The sequence below is a fragment of the Ptychodera flava genome, chromosome 18 (genome assembly GCF_041260155.1).
Source record: "Ptychodera flava strain L36383 chromosome 18, AS_Pfla_20210202, whole genome shotgun sequence".
In the NCBI taxonomy this organism is placed as follows: Eukaryota; Metazoa; Hemichordata; class Enteropneusta; family Ptychoderidae; genus Ptychodera; species Ptychodera flava.
In genome coordinates, this window is record NC_091945.1 from 10,501,579 (window position 1) to 10,523,114 (window position 21,536).

General features: G+C 40.7%; 1 protein-coding gene across 1 annotated transcript in view; it reads right to left on the reverse strand.

Annotated features, from left to right (window-relative positions):
• Nucleotides 1-21,536, reverse strand: part of LOC139116812 (NXPE family member 3-like) — a 36,636-nt gene that overhangs the window by 816 nt on the left and 14,284 nt on the right. The window contains exons 4-6 of the mRNA XM_070679489.1: nt 20,068-20,613; nt 19,443-19,495; nt 1-1,393 (exon numbers count right to left, since the gene is read on the reverse strand). The exon at nt 1-1,393 is cut by the window's left edge and continues 816 nt beyond it. Of these exons, the coding sequence (XP_070535590.1) occupies nt 657-1,393; nt 19,443-19,495; nt 20,068-20,613 (1,336 nt within the window). The 3' untranslated portion in view covers nt 1-656. The remainder of the gene's footprint in view (nt 1,394-19,442; nt 19,496-20,067; nt 20,614-21,536) is intronic.

The window sequence follows — 21,536 nt, forward strand, 5'->3', positions numbered from 1 at the left end:
ATTCAACAAATTAAAAGATTAAAAACATCCAAAAAGCAACTTTAACGTCCCAAAAGATTCTCTGTCTTGAAAACATTTAATGCAAGTGCATAATTAAGTACTCTCACTAATGACAAGCTACGCTGACAGGAAGGGACCAATTTACAGAACTTAGTGGTGTGTTCAAATCCAACGGAGTCTTATTTCTACTCCTAAAGGAGAGGGTCTGTAATCTACCTCCGTTACTGAACTTACAAGACTTAAGGTGGAGACTATGACTACCGTTACCAAAACAAAGAGTATGTCAATGAGAAAATGAAAACAGAAGACAGTTTTACACTCAAGTATTTGAACCACAAAACAATCAATTACATGTATCCTCTTACTAATTTCCTAAAAATCTTTCAAGAACGAACGTGTCTAATTGTCAATCGCTTAAAAATTATTATCAGCATGCAGGCATAGGAAAAAACGTTACCATTGCCATTCGTACTCCAAAAAATTCTTTCACTACTTCAACTACCCACTTCTTCCATTTGTCGTGCCATTAGAGCCCTGTTTCGTAGTTGAGGAAATCAATAAGCACAAGAATGTGTCCTGAATAGAAAATGGACAAAACAAGTTAGTTTCTTCCAATCACTAAATGCCAGACCCATGACGACAACTAGCAAAGGCCACTAATTCCCTTTTACCAAGTGAGGACAAGCATGAGACAACATCATGTCTACCTGTTGAATTATAATGTGACGTCCCACATGGACATTATTGTCATCAGGATGAGCGGCAACCATGTCCCACAGATCGAGAAAATGAACGCCGATTCCACCTAGAACTCTGCGTAGCATCCTGTTCATATCATAACCCAAATAGTTTCCACTGTGTACATGCTGCAATACGCCAATGTTATCTCGCGGATGTGCAAGTTTGGCGACAACGACAGAGCCTGGACACCGTTCGAAAAGTCTAAGAATGGCTAGCTTTGTTTGATACACTCTGTCAAGCAACGACCTAATCGACCACTGTCCGTAATGAAAACAATAATTAAAGACAACTACAGGTGTATGCGATTTACAAATAGAGCTATTTATCGAGTCTATTAAATCGCTTTCGAACACGAGTTCCTTGATGACCTGGACAGGACTTCCCGCTCTTAGCGCTATATATTCACGTTTGAGCATCACAGGTCCACCAATGATGCTTTTGTTATTGAAAACCCAACTAAACTGTCCCACGGTTGAATCTCCAGTGAGGACAAACAATTTGTCTGATGCACACTTAAACCTCTGTTCTGGGGTCCACTCCTGACTCCGACAGACTAATGGCACAAATGTATTATAACTTTTCCAGTAACCACTTGACACGGGAATTGGAAGATCTGGTCCACAGGTAGGCAAATCCAGTTCTTTGTTTGAATCTGTAAAAGGTAATATATTATAGAAACAACGGACGACGCGCTGACCATTAACGTTTATTTATGGGCAAGGGCGAGAGGAAAGCCAAATATTAATAATTTGGCTTTCCTCTCGCCTGCGCCCATAAATAAACGTTAATGGTCAGCGCGGAGTCTGTTATTTCAATTATATTATCATCGAACCCCGAAAAACCATCAAAATTTACGAAAATTTCCCGTGCGAACGACAACGGGGCCCCAGAATCTGTCAGTGAGTAGTGCGCCGTGCTAAAATTTTGCAAATCCGGAGATTTGTTTGAAAAAAAGCGTCTAAACTTGGCCCACAAATGCCCCATTTTTTGTGGTTGATTATGATCTTTGTACAAATCACAATTGTCGTTTTAGCCGTAAAGTTACAGTGTTCACGATATTATAAAATATTCATATTCACGGGCATGAAAACAAACCATTACTGTGTATTTGTGGGCAGTCACGTGGTTCATCTCGACCAAATAAAACGCAATGGACAAGGCAAGGTAATATAATGTGTTATATTAAAAGGGAAACGGTCGTCGGAATTGTGCCTGTGCGAGTTTCTCGTTCACAAACATTGTATTTCGTGCACGATAACTAGATGCATCTCATCATCATAGCTGTAACATTTAAATTATACGATGTAGATAATTACAGACATGTTTTGACTTCCAAAAATAGCCATCGTACCTTGGATACAGTGTTTAAATTGGTCGTATGGGTCCCATACGACCTTTGAGCGCAGTTCCGACGACTGTATCCCTTTGATATGGATTAAGAGAAACCTGACCTAATTAACGCACAGTTTAGTTCAGGGCAATTGTAGACGAACGCGTATCCGTACGGACGAGTTTTCTGGTATTCAGAAGATGTCTGATTGACAGTAGGTGAAAAGAGAAAAAAAGTGGTCATGCCATATATAAATAACCGATGGCTTTTTTTTGCTTGTATAAATCCATCCAGTAGTAAAGAAAGCGTGGACAACTGGGATTAAGTAAGAATTTTACACCCATTTTATTCATTTATCTACATGAAGCGAAGGAAAAATTAACCATCCATGTAACTAAAGTATGACCCTGACCTATATATGAACTCACGCACGCGCAGCAGTGCATTGTCCTGAACTAAGCGGGAAATTCCCTGCTGAGCATGTTTATACACGTTCCGAAGGTGTACGGGAAATTCCGTGTGAGTCATCACCATCAAACTAGCCTATATAAAGGAGCCCCGTTGTCAGTCCGGCCGGCCGGTCGCGGAGTCTAGCTGATGTTGAACACGAAGTTCCTATCGGGACGAACTTGTTCACCTGATAGATAAAATTTTAGTAATTTCCTCTGAACTTAAAATGTGACGGAAGACCATTACTTCAAATAATATGAGACGTTTCAGATGAATGGTACTGATATCTAAAGTGTTCACTCTTTTATCTCTACGTACAAATGTAGTTCCTAAGTCGTTCTCTATTCTATTCCCACCAACAAAACATTCAATACCCATTTCCCCTCCCCGATCTTTATCGATACTTATGATAATATCACAAGTTGTTCTGTTATCTGTTTTCATAGCATAATATCCAACCAAATCGTCAATTCATCTCCAGTAGCTAACTTTACACATCTAATGAGAACTGTACCATGTTGAAGTATTTTCATATTATCAGTCATCTGTTGATTTACAGTCTGTAAAGTGAGAACAGCTGCCTCATCACCGACACTTTTAAGACCCAGTTTCTTTAAAGTTGTGTCCCAAAATAATCTAACTGGAACTCCGCTAGCTGTATACGAGCAATAATTCTCCCCCTCGTTTATCCACCTTCTTAGTGTATTATCTGCCTTCATTATTGTATTAAGAGGACTAATTTAAGATGAATTGGTATACCAAGAAGTGCAATGTATGGATTTGTAGGAGTAAGCCAACTACGAAAATCTAACAACTTGTACTTGTTAACATTGCTATCAAAATAAATAACATTCGGAGTTCCTGGTGGTTCAGCAACACCTCCTGCAATTTCACTATCCAATATATCTAAGATGTTACGCGGCACATTATAAGGCATGAATTTCTGACTATCCCCATCCCATGTCAGAGCAAAAGGAGTAGGATCATTCGAAGCCTTTGTGGCGTCAATTACAGTTTCATCAATGTCTTTAAGTTCGGAAAATTCTACAGCATGCTCGTGGGAGGGTGGCACCGCGGCATTGGCTAAAACGAAATATTTTTCGCGGTCTTTATAACGAAGGACGTAATCCTTATTATGATTAGCAGCCATCTTAGTATTATTGTTAACTTTAACATCACTCAGATCTTCAAGCTCAAGATTTTGCATACGAATTGTACCTAGACCGAAGCCACTTGGATCAGACATACTCCGTAGGGACCTATATACAGTGAAAATTAAAATAATACCTTGTAATATACAATACACAGTCATGGCTTCAGCTATAGGAATGACAGTTCTCGGTGCTGTACTAAATGCAACGGCATTCACAGGAGGAAATATTATCGGTCAAAAGCTTTCCGGTAATGGTGACGCTCTTATTGAAGAGAAGGTCCGACATGATAAAGCATTAGAAAAATTTGAACATGATCGCAACGTCTGGTCAGAAAAAAGATTACTACAGGCTGACTGGGAAAGAGAAAATCAAGCAAAGGACGCACATGCTGCGGCAGAATTAAGAGATACAGATGCAGAAATCCTGGAAGAAGCAGAAGCGGTGCAAAGCCGTTCCGAAGGGGCAGTTCAATTCTCAGATTATTATCAACCCAGTCCTGAGCAAAAGAAATATGAGATGATCTATATTGCTGGAGGATTGGTCGTGGGATGGTTTATCTTTCGATAGGGTTACACCGGCCCCGCTTCGGGACTACAATAATTCAATACAAAAGCTAATTGGCCAGTTATTGAAATCGATCATGTTCCCATCCTGATCTGTTATCCAGATACGCATTGAATTCATGTAATCTCCCCCTTTTCTCAATGGCATAGAAATTGCTCCGTTTTTAAAATCGTAAGTAACCTTTTCACTTATTTCTCTCGTATCCCGGATGGGAAGTATTTGTAAACAGTTCGATACTTTCCCCTGTATGTATCCTCCGGAGGCACCCGAACCAAATGAAACATAATTTCCAGTAACATCGACTACATCTGAATGAACTATATATTTAGTGACTGTTAAGAAATCTACTTTCTTCGGACTCATAGTACTTTTTATAACTGGGTTGTCCTCAGGTTTATCTGAAAAACCAACTACGTTGGCAAAGCTACCTGTGGCATTGAAATAGACTTTAATATCTTTAGCCAAAGTTAGATAAACATGGTTTGTCGGCAGATGTTTTTCAAAATTAATTTTTTGCTTCAACCCGATTGCTTTGTTTAACGTATCGATATTGTAGTTACCTGGACGTATTGATTTAGTCTTCTTCGGTTGGTCACCTTCTTGATATTTTATTACATTATTCGTCGATGTTATGTTATGCCATGAATTATATAGTCCGCACTCTAGCAGTCTTATCTTCGTAAACTGTGTCGTGTCAATACAAGGGTAAAAATTAACAGTAACAGGTTCACCTGTTTTGCTTTCAATCCAAATGATCATCGTTGTACGTTGTATGTATATATTACTAAGTATAAATGTTCGATGAATATTATTATTATTCCGAAGGTGCCCATTACGAAGTATAAGGTTCTGCAGGAATAATATTTTTCTGTTCAAGGAGATCTTTGGTTGCTACCGCGGCAGCAGTCGCACCGCCTAATTTTGCCAATCGAGTCAAATTTGGACGACTTGGATCGCCAACCTCTATTTTCAGAAATTTGCTGGAGATCATAAGATATCCCATCGCAAGTCCTGCGATTACAATACCATCGTACATTGTGTTTACAACTGTTTTAATATCCATGATTGCTGACTAGTATATAAAATAAAAAAATAAAAATAAAAAATATGGGAGTTAATCCATCTCATACAATGTAGAGGAGCTGGGAACACCTCCCTCCCCCTCCCCCTCCCCTCCTCTCGGAACCCCTGTCGGAACTGTTCCGGATGGAGCTGCTACGTGCTCTGTTTTTTTTTCGCTTTCTGTGGAGGATCTTTCCGGACGGAACAATAATGTCGAGCACGCCCCCAATATAGCCCTAATGCAGTCAATGAAACTCCCACAATTCCTAAAACAAGATAACATTTATTATACCAGCGTGAATTATTATCACACTGTTCTTTCATTGTAGGCGGTAGGTCTGCTACCGCATCGCTCCCCCCCTCCATTGCTTTTAGTTTCTTCTCCCTGTTTTGCCTGTTCCATTCCGCTAATTTCTTGCCCGCAGCAACTCTCCCTGGATGCTTCGGCGGTAACGTCACTTTCTCTATGTTGCGCTGTGTCGGAGTCGGGAAGGTCGTCGTTTGCGGTGTGGGGGTCGTCGGCGGGGCTTCTGACGGAGTCCCTGGCGGAGCCGTTTGCTGAGTCGGCGAAGTTGAATCCATTTATTTCAGGTACTATATTAAACCCGATTTTTTAAAATTTAAATGTTTACCCGTAATTAAACCGGTGGAAATTAGAGCAATCAGGGGCCCCCATGTGTACGCTATCCGCCCTGATAATCGTTTTATTTCACTGTTTAGAATAAAATCCTTTTTAAGATCAGTGGCATAGTTATCTCGATCATCGATTGGAACTACCTGACTTATTGCACGGGCTCCTAGATCTATGAAACTTTGAGTGATGGTATCACTTATAAGAGAACTGTATTTCGCTTCGTACATTTTGAAGGCTTTAACCACCGTTTCATCTTTCCATTTTTCTACGTCAGCAACTGTAATCTCCTTACCAAAAATAACTTGCTTTGACCACTTGCGATGACACAGAGTATTTTTTCACGTTTTGTCTCTATTATGGATTGAGCGTCCGAAGGCGCTGAAGGTGCCGAAGCCCCTTCGGAATGCGCTGCCATATTTGCCGCTGCCGATGACTTTATTAAATTCTCCATTGTTTTCAGTATGTTATCTATTCTAAGTAAAAAATAAAAAATTCGTTTAAACCTGAATCCGAAATAAAGTATTAACATAGTCTGGAATGTTAGTACCCCTAAAGAAATCGTTCCGACAGGGATTCCGAGAAAATTCTCCTCCATTTAAATCTATCTGTATATAGAAACACGAATAATGAGTACAGACCTATTCCCAGTTGCTTTTCAATTGAATAAGACGAGCGTACCGACAGTACAGCATGCTGATATTCCTTCCAAACCGGACGGGGGAATAAAACCTATTCTCATGGACTTAGAAATATATGTAACGCCGACAGATAAATTTACTTTCCATCCTCGGGATGTGTTCAAAGATAACGTAATCACTCATCGATCAGCGAAAGAAAGTAATGTCTGGCTGGGCAGTCCGCATATGAAATATTGGGACCAGCAACTGAATTTCGCTGTATGGTGTAGCACTACTGGTTGTGGTATATCATTCGCCCATCTCTTTGGTTCCGAAGGGAATTTCCGCCCCAAATACGATCATTCTGCCGTTTCCATGTATACTTTACAATACGTCGGATCCTTCACGAAATGGGCGTTGCACTTCCAGACGATACCCCCACCTTCAAAGCCGGCGACAATCCGTACAATCTCGTCCAATATGAACTTCTCTGTACAGAATTTGGAAATATAAGTCCAACGAAGTCCGACTTTCGTTATCGAAAAGGTCAAAATAAAGGTCTTGGTTATGGATATGAATATTACACTAATCGTGGGCCTGTTCGACAGCCAAAAGCGATATACAACGGTCGGGACTTTTTCCTCTCCGCCGACGGAGGCGTTTTCTATACACATACCATTTTTGGAAAGAAAAAACATGTACTGCCCGACAAAGACAGACCACACTATTATTTCTTCGAAATGATGGATCGGAGGGGCAATACAATAGTTTCATTCCTATGAAGGGAGACTCGGGACTAACAAAGGCCGGTCTCGCTCGCCTCAATGAAAGCCTTGAAGCCTACGTATATTGCATACTTGGCGCACAAGCAAATATTCGTAGTACCATAGTGGGCGATACTGGCAGTGCACAGCAAGTAAGAAAAGAATTGGCGTTCTCCTCGAAGATGAAATTCGTAATACCGACAAAGTAATCAGTTATAGGCGATACCAAGACACAATAATGAATACTGGTGTAAAACTTGATATGGCTGTTTCGCCCAATTTACTTCTCTTACCGTCTGAAATGGTCATTCTTTTGGGCCCTTTAATCGCAGGTTATAATAATGAATTGCAATACGCAACAGAATCTATGGTGTTCGGAGTGAATGGTGATATAAACACGGAAGTTCGAGAAAGTGCTGTACACGAGATGGAGGGGGGGGATGATCCTGTGAAGTGGCAAGACGAGCCCGGAGAGTCACTCACAATGACACGACTCGGATTCGGTCCCCTCCCCTCCCCTCCCCGGAACGGGCAGCATCTACGACCAGCGTAGACCCTATTCACGAATATGGTAAAATTGGTTTGTTATCTTTAGCAATATTCATTACTATTGTAGGTACTGGAATAAAGTCACTAACTATATAGTTCATTCAGATGCTGTCGATGTGACTGGGTTTCATCTAACTCGAACCAGTAACTTAAAAGAACTAGAAGAGATTCATTAATTTACAGTATATAGATCCAGAGGAAATGTCAATATACGTAACCCCACCATTCAACATGATTATAACTGGACCGACATATTCTGGCAAAACAGAATTTATGTTGGACCTCCTCACCGGTCCGTACTTAAGGAAATTCGAATATGTGATATTCATTTGCCCAACATTCATGAATAATAAAGCGTATAATAGAAGATTCATTTTCACCGATGATAATGTGTTTATATTTCCAGTCGGACTCGATGCAGTGGATGATACATTAACCTACGTGCATAAAGAATGGGCTGGAACGAACACTTTAATAATCCTCGATGACTGCGCCTCGTCCAAAGATATGAAGAAGCGCAGTAACGTTTTAGTCCAACTTGGTTTCAGCGCAAGACATGACGGATTATCTGTCTGGGTTCTGACTCAACAATATACTAGTATTAGTAAACCATTTAGGGAAAACATACAGATGTTAGTACTATTTTACACACCGAACAAGATAGACAACAAAACTATTATAAAAGAATATGGAATGGAGGTGTCAGAACGGGAAGCCGTGGGCCTAATCAAGCAATTGAAAAGTAGGCCATTCAGTAAACTAGTATTTCGTTTACGGCATCCGTATAGTATGAGATTTATAGAGGGTCCGGTGGCCGCCGATTTTGGTACTATATAGATGCCCTCCGTACGACATAAAATTATTCGTATAATATAGCAATTATGGAAGCTGAAGCCGAAGGTACTCTTAGAGAATTATATTACAACCCGAAAACTGGTTTTGGAGGTGTGCAAAAATTGTATGACGCAGCACGGGCCAGCGGACTGAAAGTGACCAAGAAAGAGGTGCAGGAGTGGTTAAAAACTCAGCTAACTTATAATCTACATAAACCGGTACCTCGTTCTCATGCTACGGGCGGCCGGCGCGTTTTTGTAACATCGATAGACTCTCAATGGCAAGCGGATCTCGTGGAATTCCCTCCCCCGTTCGCAAAAGAGAATCGTAACATTCGATACATGCTAACAGTAATCGATGTGCTCAGCAAATATGCATGGGCCAGGCCGATACAGTCAAAAACGGCTGATGATACGTTAGAGGCGCTACAAGACGTGATTAAGAAATCCGGGAGAAGGCCCGACAAACTTCAGACAGATGAGGGGCGGGAATTTACAAACCGAAAAATGCAGGGGTGGTTGGAGGAGGTGGGAATTCACTGGTTTCACACCTACAGTGACAAAAAAGCTAGTGTTGTTGAACGTTTTAATCGGACTCTTAAGACGATGATGTGGAAATACTTTACATATAAACAGACACGAGAATGGCTTTCTATTCTACCAGAACTTCTTGAGAATTACAATAACACCATACACGGAAGTATCAAAATGAAACCCAGGACGTAACAGAGGACAACGATTGGCAGGCATTTTATACACTATTCGGTCCTGAGTTGGCAGCCGGGGGAGCCAACCCTGAATTCAAGCCGGGAGAACGGGTTCGAATTACAAAATACAAGACCACTTTTAAGAAAGGGTATTTACCAAATTGGACAGAGGAGATTTTCGTAGTTTCAAAAGTTGTGTACGCAGCTGGCTTGGGAACACCACCAGTTTACAAAATAAAAGATCTGAATGGAGAGGAAATACTCGGCACTTTCTATTCTGATGAACTTCAGAGCGCCCGGGGAGCCGACGAGCTGTACAGAGTAGAACGAATTTTGAAGACGAAAAAAATTAGAGGAAAGAAATATTATCTGATAAAATGGAAAGGTTATCCAGAAAGTTTCAATAGTTGGGAGCCGGAGGAAATGTTATTAGAACTTCGTAAGTTCCTGTCCATGGTACTTGTCAAGTACTACGTAAGTTCCTGTCCATGGTACTTGTCAAGTACTACGTAAGTATTTACGAAAGTTATTCAATAAGAACCATGGAAAAAGTCTTAATTTCTTGAAAGCCGAAAGTGTCAGTTTACCACCCCACTTCCACCCCCCACCTGGCCAAGTATTTATCATGTACTGTCGTAAGTAATGTTCACTTACTGCATCTTTTTCGGCAGTATGTGGATGAGGTGGTACCCCCTCAGTTCCTGAACATATTAAGTTTGCAAGATCTTCAAAACGACTTCTCATGTTACCACAGTCCGTTCTTTCGAGTCCCCCTTTTTCAGCTTTATCAATAAGTTCTGGTTGAAGTATAATGTACACAACTGACATAAGCCATAGACAAGTAACTTCAAAGTCCCCACTTTTCATAATGTCAAGTGCTCGTAGGTCAAACGAAGCATTATAAGCACACACAGATTCACAAGCGTTAAGAAGTTTGTGTAGGTTCTTAGTGAGACTCGAGGTTGTTCTAGTTGTTCTTGACCAGGTGGGAAGTACGCTTTTTCAAGTTCCTCCTCCTTGAAACCGTCTATTAAAAATCCCTGGCTGCCGCCGCTCCATGCAATTCCAAAGTCAAAAGCTCGTGGATATTCTACTGGCCCGACTGTCTCGGTATCAATTGTTGGATTAAGTATATTCTTGAGAACGAGGGGCGTAAGAGCGTTCCGAATTACCAAACATGGAAGCCTGTAGTCGTGGCAAATTTCTAAGAAAGTCTGTTTGAACTTATTGTGAATCTCTTCTAGTTCTTCTAAGGCGCCTATTTCGTACGACCTGGCTCGAGTCAACACATTCCGCCTGCAATAATCCCAAGGCATATCTTTGAATATGATAATGAAACTGTGTAAATGGTCAAATGCTCTAGAAACAATCTTTTTTTCTTCCGACTCCGTGGAAACGCCCCGGATTCGAGAAAAAGTCAGATGTTGAATTATGGAAGAGTCACAAATAATGTATTGTTCTGAAGGGAGGGGGGAGGAGGTTTCCTCCTCCTCCCTCCTCCTCCCAGCCTGACATTGTAAACTAAGAGTATGTTCTATAAACTGATTCTGAAAATCGGCAATCGAAACGTGGCGCCCATTATAAAAGTCGGCAATGTTGCTGGAAAAACTAGTGTCAAATTCTGGTACGTGATACGGATCCAAATTTACTGCATCGTAACTCTTACCACTTCCAGTTGGTCCATTTATGAATATGTATGACATTTTTGGGATACTATATCATAGAAATTTTTTTAAAATTTTTTTTTTATTAAGATATATACGATAAGACAATGACAATCCTTTCTATTTCAGATGCAATAAAAATACTTGAAACCGGAGAAAACATCAAAATTGATGATGGAGGCAAATTAGTATTTGGTGAATATGTAGATCCTTTCATATACGTAGACAGTGAGCTAGAAGTAGTTTTCAACATCGGACCTAAATATGGTTCTAAAGATCCAGCTACATGTGATGGGGTGTGTGTCCGTTGGCAACCGAGTCTTCAAAAGTTTACTGATTTAATAATATTCCGTACCCTAGGTGAAAGTTTCGATGCAAGCACTGCTAAAAGTTATGCTGCAAGCCTGGCCGCTCACTCCAAGAATACTACCGGATTTTACAATCCATCTAAAGTGTATCAGAAGCGAGGGAGCGAGGGGCCTCAGCCAGTGGCGTATTTTAAATTTCAGTTAAAAGAGGTAGAGGGAGAGGGGCTCACGATTTCGCTACATGTATTGATATGGTTCAAGAAATTGACTGCGGTTTTAAAACAGTGAGTCCATTGCCAGTCCGAGAAAATCCTGCTATTGTACCTCGTAATATCCGAAAAGGTAGTAAGATAGAATTCTTAGCATTTAAACCGCGCTTAAGTAAGCGTGCTCTTTCTTTCACTGTTGAGAGATTAATATTTTGTGCTGCGCCTAATAAACCAGAAATTCAAGATGCGGAAGAACTAGTCGACTTAGAAAGATTAGGCGAGATATATAAACAAATAAATGCTGCCAAAAATATTATAGTGGAATTTTGATGACCTATCATAGAATAATTATTTTTCATTTTAAAAATTTTAGGATAGTATATATCATAAAGATTATTATGGCCCGTCGATTACATACAGCATTCAAGGGAGCAGTTTTACGAAAAGAATTTCCTGAAGTCAAGCGAGTCAAGGATATCGGGGAGCTGGTGGATATTGAAGGTATGGTCCATTCGGAACGAAAGATGTACTCTGTTTATACTGAAATGGAAGTCAAATTATCGGATCCGAAAACTGGTAATACACAAAATCGTACATTGCCTGTTAAATTAAAAGATACATACACAAAAGATGTAAGAGGATCAGGATTGGATGTGGGGCAACAATTAATAGATCGCTACGATCGTATGCTTGATACAATTGAAAATGTTGAGGGTTCTGGTCTCGTTCTCGAGGAGATACTTAATTTTGAAGTAATTCTAGTAGAAGTTTTACTCGGGGCTGGGGCTGGCGCAGTCCAACTTCCCAGATGGTTAAAAAATAAGCATTGTGTGAGCGATCTGGTGCTACCTTCGGGCAGCGAGAACTGTTTTCAATACGCCATCGTAGCAAGTTTAAAGTTGGCCGACCCCGAGTTTCGTGAAAAGAAATGTGGTCAGGTAAGGAGAAAATGGAATACGTACGCCCCATTTATTGCTGACTACTGTTGGGAAGGTATTCCCTTTCCTACGCCCGCCGATCTGACTGTATTCAGGCGCTTCGAGCAGCAAAATCCGAGCGTCAAACTTCAAGTATTTCAGATCTACGAGAATGATCCCGATCCGTCCGGCATAAATGTGTTATATAGTAGCTGTAGCGGAGCCCCTGACGGAACGGAAGGCGGAGCCCATTCCGAAGGTGAAGCCGATAGGAATCAAATAGCAAATATCTTACTGATAGTTGGTGAAGACGGCGGCCGTTCTCACTTCGTACCAATTACTGCGGAAAATCGCCTTCGTAATTCTCGTACTAATCGAAAGAATGAGCGCAGACGGAAGTGTATTTGTATGGTTTGTAAAAGAGGTTTTAAGTCAACAGAAGAATTAGAAAAACATCAGGTATACTGTGGAACAGACACTGCCCAGCCAGATTTTCCTAAGGAAGTGTGTCAATTTGAAGGACATCGGAAGAAGGTTCCTTCTCCCTACGTCGTCTATGCAGATACTGAGGCAATTATTGAGAAGGGGACCGGCCGACACATTCCAATTTGTCTTTCGTATGTTATGGTGGAACGGGGGTGGGGACCTTCGGAACGAGGCCCGGGCCGACCCACTGTTTATGGTAAAAGAACATTCACAGGTCTCTCCTGTGTTACAGACTTTCTAAAGGATATGAAAGAACGGGCCGAGTATTATTCTAAATCGTATTATTGGAAAATAATACCGATGAGGGATCCTTCTAATTACCGGCGCGACGGATGTGATCCAGTCTGTATTGCATGTGGAGAGCCGGCAGGATACCGAGTAGTGAAGGAGGAGGCGACCTTCTATTGCGAAGGATGCCGGCCGTCGAGAACCATTCCTATCTACTTTCACAACCTCAAGGGATACGATGGTTCTTTATTTTGAAAGAATTACATGAAATCGTTACCGAAGGAGATGATGGGGGTTCCGGACCAGAGCCTAAAATCATAGCTAAGACGAGCAATGGAGGAATTATGGGTCTCTCGAAAACATTTATTTTTCACGCCTCAATTGTTGTTGCCGGAGGGAAGAGGGAGATAAAGAGACGTTTCTTTTCTATAAAGTTTATGGACAGTGCTCAGTTGATGATGGGGTCATTGGCGAAGTTGGCAAAAACTGTGTCGGAGACCCACGGGTGGACGGCGGCGCCACTTTCGTACCCGGACATTCAAAGGGCGAAAGGTTTCTTCCCCTACGAATATTTAGACTCGGTTGACAGACTAGAAGAGGGGGAGCTCCCGGAGAGGGACAAATTTTATAGCGAATTAACGGAAGAGGGGATTTCGGAGTCTGATTACGAACATGCATTGAAGGTGTGGGACGAAGTTGGATGTAAGACGATTCGTGATTATATGGAATTCTATTGTGAGACGGATGTTCTCCTTCTTGCTAATATATTCGAAAATTTTCGCGACACATGTTTAGAAGCATATAAGTTAGATCCGGCCCATTACATGTCAGCGCCTGGCTTGACATGGGATGCTATGTTACTTTACACGGGTAATAAGTTTAAACTCATTCAAGATGCTGAGCAGATGACTTTCGTACAACGGGGAATACGAGGAGGTATCAGCCAGTGTAATATTCATTATTTACAGACAAATCATCCGGCTTACGCTGGCCCCGCCGGCGGGAATTACGATCCAGAGAAGCCAGTGACCGAAATAAAATATCTCGATGCAAACAATCTCTACGGCTGGGCAATGAGTCAGGATATGCCCACGGGCGGACTTCATTGGATGACGATGGAAGAGTGGGAGGAATGGGGCCGAGCCGGAGCCGGCGGAGCGGGGGCCCGAGCCGGCGGAGGGTGGGGACCTGGTTCCACCTTTCCACCAAGTTTTCTAGAAGTAGACTTAGAATATCCGGCCGAATTACATGAAGAACACAGCGATTTGCCATTAGCACCGCATCACTATGAATTTCCGAGGCAGGGCGGTCGACTGATTACAAGTGTGATGGATAGAGAGAGATATGTCTTACACTACAAGTTGCTGGAATTCTATCTTCGGATGGGAATGAGATTGAAAAAGATTTATCGGGTGCTTGCTTTCGATGAAGCTCCATGTCTCGCGAAATATATTGACTTTAACACTAAAATGAGGACAAAGGGGAGGACAGATTTCGAAAAGAATTTCTATAAGCTGATGAATAATGCAATGTTCGGTAAGACAATAGAAGATGTTCGAAAGTACAGAGACTTTAAATTTGTTTCGGACTGGAACGGCACGGATAGTGGACGTAAAAAGATTCAGAAGTATAATCCAAAGATGAAACATATAACTTTCATAACTTCCGAAGAGGATGGTGATTCCTGCGACAGTGCCCTACTGGAACTGAAAACGGATGAGCATAGATATGTAAAACCAGTTTTCATCGGCGCCGCAGTACTGGAACTTTCTAAGCTGCTTATGTATGAGACGCATTACAATTACTTTCGGGTCAAGTTCCCTGGAATACGATTAGCCTACATGGATACTGACAGTTTTGTTTACAGTGTACCAATACCCTCCCGGATCCGGACGTAACTTTCAATGATATAGTTCGGGAAGATGTGGAAAAGAATGGTGAGAAGTCTATATATGATACTAGTGGGATGAGTGGACCCAACTTTCCGAAGATTAATAAAAAAGTGATAGGTAAATTTAAAGATGAGTTGAATGGTGAACCTATTCTTGATTTTGTTGGCATACGCTCGAAAGTGTATGCTTTTCGAACTCCAACTTCGGAGACGAAAAAAATAAAGGGGTGAAAGATGTTTGTGTTAGAAAACATTTGAACTTTGAAGATTATAAAGATCTATTTGAAACTGGGAAGAAGCCGGAGCCGGCACAGTTTGTACAGTTTGTACGGAAAAAGGCTGGAGAAATCCGTAGTGAAAAGCGTAGTAAAATTATGATGGCGCCAAATGATATCAACGTGTGCAGCTATACAATCCAGACACGGGCGAATGGTTGGCAGAAACATGGCCGATAGGACGGACGACGGGTCATGGTTACGGTTTAAAATTGTAAAGACATTAATCTACTATTTTCAATAGAGACTAGGGCATCACTGATAACATAAATGTGGGCAAATATATTATCATTGTGAGCGTCATCGCCAACCCACGCGGTATCTTTCTTCAGTATCTCAAGTTGAATTCCGTCCTTTGTGTTCATTACTTTTAAACCATTTCCATGAAACTCAATATCTTTAAAACTACGCAGATCGATAAACAGACAGAATTTATTCTTCAAATAATCGGCCTCATCTATATCAATTTCACACCAATCTTTATCTTCAGCAAAATACCGTCGCACCTCTCGCCAAAATTGTCTTGGTATCATCTTCTGAGCGTACACTTTATTTGCAATGCCTTCAATCATTACAGACACAGATTCAATGGATGGGTTAAAGAAAAGTTCACTGTTCAGTTCTGACTGATTCTGATTTTTAGTGAAGAGTATAGCGATACCTCTAATGCTACGTCGTGGTACATTTATATTTTCATTGATAACCGTGTCCGATTCTTTGAATGGGATTGTTCTAAAATAATGTATATGCTCGTAAAGGTAACTTTTTCCACCGTTGTAATAACCAGCAGTTGACCTCGCGAGATCGAGGTCAGAAATTGTCTCGTATTCCATTTGAATGTTTTTTAATTTATAATTGGTTGTAATAAACTGATTACTGACAAGTAATTGGGGGGCGGGTGCCAACGTAATTTCCCATTCGATATGACTCCCTAACGCTGATGGATATGCAACTCCATGGCCTGTTATGAGGGGGTGAGTGAGACGAATAGCATATTTTGTTTTATATGTGTCGAAAAGTAAATTATCGCCCACGACGGCGGCATCTGCATCGGTCGAACCGCTTCTTAATTTTCTTAGATTTTCGTTCTGATTCCGTACAGTGACATGTTCGTTCTCTCCTTTTTATGTTTGAAGAGATCGCGATAACATTCAATAAGGTTATATTTATTCAAATCGAAAAGTGTCTGGCCCTCAAATGTGAGTTTCATACGCTCCACCAAATTTTTTGCAACATTTTGTACTACACGGGTAGTTCCACCTCCCGTTACTTCGAGATCAAAACCAGGTCGAAAGTATCTGGAACTAAGAGTACTCCGCTTTCTAACTTCGGACATCGTATGATAAGTGTCTGGCCTGGATCTGCCTCACTTGGATTATGAGCAATCACGTGATGAGTTCTTTCTGACTTCGTTCCATTCGGTATTCGGTTGGTGAAAGTCGGTGATAATGTTCTATCGTACCCCATTTTTCGTGTAATGTATATAGTAGAAGAAAAAAAGAAAATAAATCACATCTTACATTTCACTTCGTGTATATAATGACTTAGAAGAAAAAATCACATCTTTACGTAAATATTTCCGTCTGCCTGAAAGATAAATCGATTGCCTGTGTCGCGAATCAATCGAAGAACCCAATATTCTTGGAGATGATGAGCCTCTTGGTCATCCTCAGTATCCTGGAATACAGCTATGAATTCTAGTCGCTTAAAGAAGTTAGTCTTTTGACATTCCTTCACGAAAGCTAATATGTTATGATATAGATTATCATCTTTGAGTCGGACACCTGGATTTGCTCGAAGGATATGTCGATTTACCCGCCGAAGTTTACACCATTCCAATTCGACAGAGAAACCAAACAGGTCTTTATTTTTAGAAAGAAACTTTGCAATATTCTTTTCACCAAACATGTCGATGCCATATTAATACATAATTTTATTTATAATGACTAATGTTAAACCAGTTAAAAATATCCATAGCTGTTCTCCAACAAATCCGACCACCGATCCTGCTGTTTTTAATAGAAAACTGACAAGGGAGCCGATTAAACCTGGTATTGCAGCAGCACTTTTTGCGGCCAAGGTTTTTAACCATTCACCAAATTGCTTTACAATTTCTTTCGCTTTTGTGTACACTTTGGGTGGACCTGAACCAGACCCGCCAGTTCCTGCTCCTCCTCCCCCTGCTCCCCCTCCTCCTCTAGTCACAGCTAGGGCAATTGTTGATATTGTCATTCCAAGGGCAGTCAGTATTGCAGCGATTGTTATACCATTTCGTTTAAATAACTCTGTCAGCTTCAGTCTCAGTGTCAATTCTGGATCGGAATTACATCACGAAGAGACCTAGTCGACGCCAGTCTTTCACGTGCCCCACTGATCATATCATGTTGTACTTCAATTCGATCATTAATTTTAGCTAGTCTTGTTCTGAGTTCAGGTGTAAGTTCTGTCTGCTCTGACGTAATTTTATCTCTTTCATTGTAAAGCTCATTAAGACGCATATTCGCCATCTTTAATTCATCAACAAAAGCTCTGTAGTCAGGGTTTAGATTATTCCATTCATCGATTTTATTTTCGATAGTACGTATTTCATCAGCATTATCGCTAAAATTTTCTCGTAAATCTGTTATTCTATCTCTGAGTCGTCCAATGTCGTATGGTTTCAGTCTATCGGCCGGCCTTTTCAATAACATTTTCGCTTCATTATCAGTCAATTCTGATACAAAATCTGGATCTATTCCTAATATATCTTTTTTAAATTCTGTAGCTCCCTTACCTTTTATTGAGGAGGGCATTAAAGACTTCGTGCCTTTATTTGATGTCAGCCTGGCTTCTCGATAATACAGCTCTCCATCCCTAATACTAGTATTCGTATGCATTAATTCTCGTTTATGCGCATCAGTAATCCTATTACTATCTAAGTATTGGTTAGCCATTATATCTGTAATTCGTCCTCTCTGTCCAATCAACAACTCACCTGCGGGTCTGTCGCTTGAGCCGGCCTGGAAAGTATCGGCTTCTGCAAGGACATTATCGCCAATAAAAGATGTTTCAGCAGTAGCATCATCGTCATTCAAATTTGTATTAACGAAATCCTGGAATGGTATATCTTCTCCTCCTTCTGCCATATTGTATTTCTATATTACTACAATTATTTTTTATCATCCCTTACATATACAGTAAAAAATGCACATCTCAGTTGTTGAAAGCGTTGAACAATTGGCTGATTACATAGAAAGAACAAGTGCTGCATATCGACGAAGTTATAAATTAATGGGTCGAATTGATATGGCTCTTAATATTACTAAGGGAATTCTTGTAAGCTCTGCTGTAATAGCAGCAATTCCAACAGTTCCGGTACTGTTAGCCTTAACTCCTATACCAGGTGTTGTTATTGATGTGATACAAGGGAAAACTGGTGTAGCAAAGAGACGAGAGAAATATAAACATTATTATGTTCAATATAAACAGCTGCTTACACAAATACAAGAAAAGGCGCAACCCTTCGGAACGAGGAGGCTCCGGGGTCAGAACTTATTCAGAACATATTTCATCAGGCGCTAGAAATTCAAAAACAAGAAGGATTTAGTCCACCTCTGGAGCGATATCTACGATATTATGGATTGAATGGATATGAAAGTTAGTTCGCCCCGATAGGAACTTCGTGTTCAACATCAGCTAGACTCCGCGACCGGCCGGCCGGACTGACAACGGGGCTCCTTTATATAGGCTAGTTTGATGGTGATGACTCACACGGAATTTCCCGTACACCTTCGGAACGTGTATAAACATGCTCAGCAGGGAATTTCCCCGCTTAGTTCAGGACAATGCACTGCTGCGCGTGCGTGAGTTCATATATAGGTCAGGGTCATACTTTAGTTACATGGATGGTTAATTTTTCCTTCGCTTCATGTAGATAAATGAATAAAATGGGTGTAAAATTCTTACTTAATCCCAGTTGTCCACGCTTTCTTTACAAATCATCCATTCTTAATCCTGATGTGAATATTCTTGTCCCATACGACCTGCAATTAATTAGTAAGTTAAACGTAGAAGACATACCTTCTATTTTCACCTTGAATGGGCTTGGTGGAAACATCGCCTTTCTGAATTTTCTGCAAAGCAAATATTTGCCCGTTAGTTGCATAACTAATATTAGGACAAGCTGACACCATTAAAAAAGGAAAGTTAGTAAATAGTTGCGATGTGATGGTTCGTGTATTACACTCAGCCCCTGTACCATTGCAACGCTGCTGTCTCTTGCCGATACATAGGATTTTCATGGGATCATATAACTCAGAGAACTGGATGGATTCATTGTTTTTCATTCAACACGATTGGAACTAAGTTGGGAGAATTGGATCTGTATATTTTTTTAAATTTCTCAAAAGTGCTAGGTGCCACATAGCTTAATGTTTAATATTACAAATTACTCCTAAATTTTGCATTGCTTAAAAAGGAAAGCAGATGAGCTTACATTATTAGATTAAACCGACATTACTACATTATCCAATTATCCCAAACTTGTTTCAATCATGTCCATTCACATTTCATGAAACCTTGATGATATTGTCTCTTCCCTTGAATCTATGTGTTACGCTTTCGACTTGTTTTGTCAAGACAAAGACGTGTCTTAGCTCTGATTCTGTCATGTCTATCATTGACAATGTCTACCTAACAAACTTACGCTTCAAAAAGGTACTCCTTGCTTCTGGCAGCTTTTTCTGCCTCGGTGAGCATTAGAACAATATTTTGGCTTATGTTGGTCAGACTGCTGCACGGCAGAGTTTTTGGCTTAGTGCAGAAGAACGCCGTCCTTCCCAGGGCCCACGTATTTGTAAACGAACAACTCTTGGTCCATGTTCCTTCACTTGTTATTGTACAGTTGCTGCTTTCGATGACTTTACCGTCCGTAAAGTTTGCCGACCATACAATTCGTCTGTCGCGGTATTTCGTGAGATCATAAAATAATATAGCTTCCCGTGCATAAGACAAGGAAACATTTATAGAGGCTTGCCCCATCCATCCTGCGTAAAAGTACATGCTATATGTCCCGTTACCATAATCAACTGTTCTTCCGGCGGTGCTTGTTTGCATCTGTGTGTTGAACATTACTCCACTTAAAAAGTCCCCACCGCGCAAACGTAGATTCCCGTTTTCGTCTCTTGTTTCTATCACTACGTGTATAATGTCACCTTTCTTGAAAGTAGATTTCTCGCCTCGGAGGTAAACCCTGTGCGTGGCAGTAGGAATGGACAAGGGTAAAGACAAAGAGAGATACCGAGAGAGAGAGAGAGAGAGAGAGAGAGAGAGAGAGAGAGAGAGAGAGAGAGAGAGAGCATATAGTTTACCGGGGTGGGAACGTATAAACAAAAGAGATTAAAAAGTTTGAGAAAGATATTTGAGGGAGACGGTGGATATTAGAGGTAAATATGAATTTGTTAGAGTTAGGGATATCGGTTACAAATGAAATTCGTAAGCCCTAGCAACTTTAGTTGTCTTTAGTTTTTCCTGCATATATGGAACATTTTAGCATGGTGTGAGCAACAATTAGTAGAGCAGATAAGTGTGGTATTTTGGCAAAATATTTCATTTTATGATACAAGCATGAAACTTTGCACAACGACCAATGGTGTATCACTTAGTAAAAAAACAACGCTAGCCACCAGAAATCCAAGATGGCGGCCGTATGGCAGCCATTTTCCAATACGGCTGCCGTGCAAATTTTTAAGGTACAAAAAGCAGAATTTATTAACGATTTAAGTGGTTTCTGTGTCAAATTGTATGTTTTATGTGCCTGAGGCTGGTTTTGCAGGTCTTATGGGCATATTTTGTGATTTTGTCGATCCAAGATGGCGGCCGTAATGGCGGCCATTTTCCAATATGGCGTCAATGTAAATCCATATACTAGTTTTTAAGACGTAAGATGCTCAATTTATTATACATTTAAATGTTTTTTGCGTAAAATTGTGTGTTTTTATGTTCCTGAGACTACAATTGCATGTTTTAAATGTATATTTTGTGATTCTGTCACCCAAGATGGCAGCTGCTCTGGGTTAGCTGGCTTCCAAGCAGTCTATATACTGTATTTGTGGCATAAAAAATCACAATTCATTTCTTATAAGTGGTTTTTGTGTGAAGCCGTATGTTCTTTAT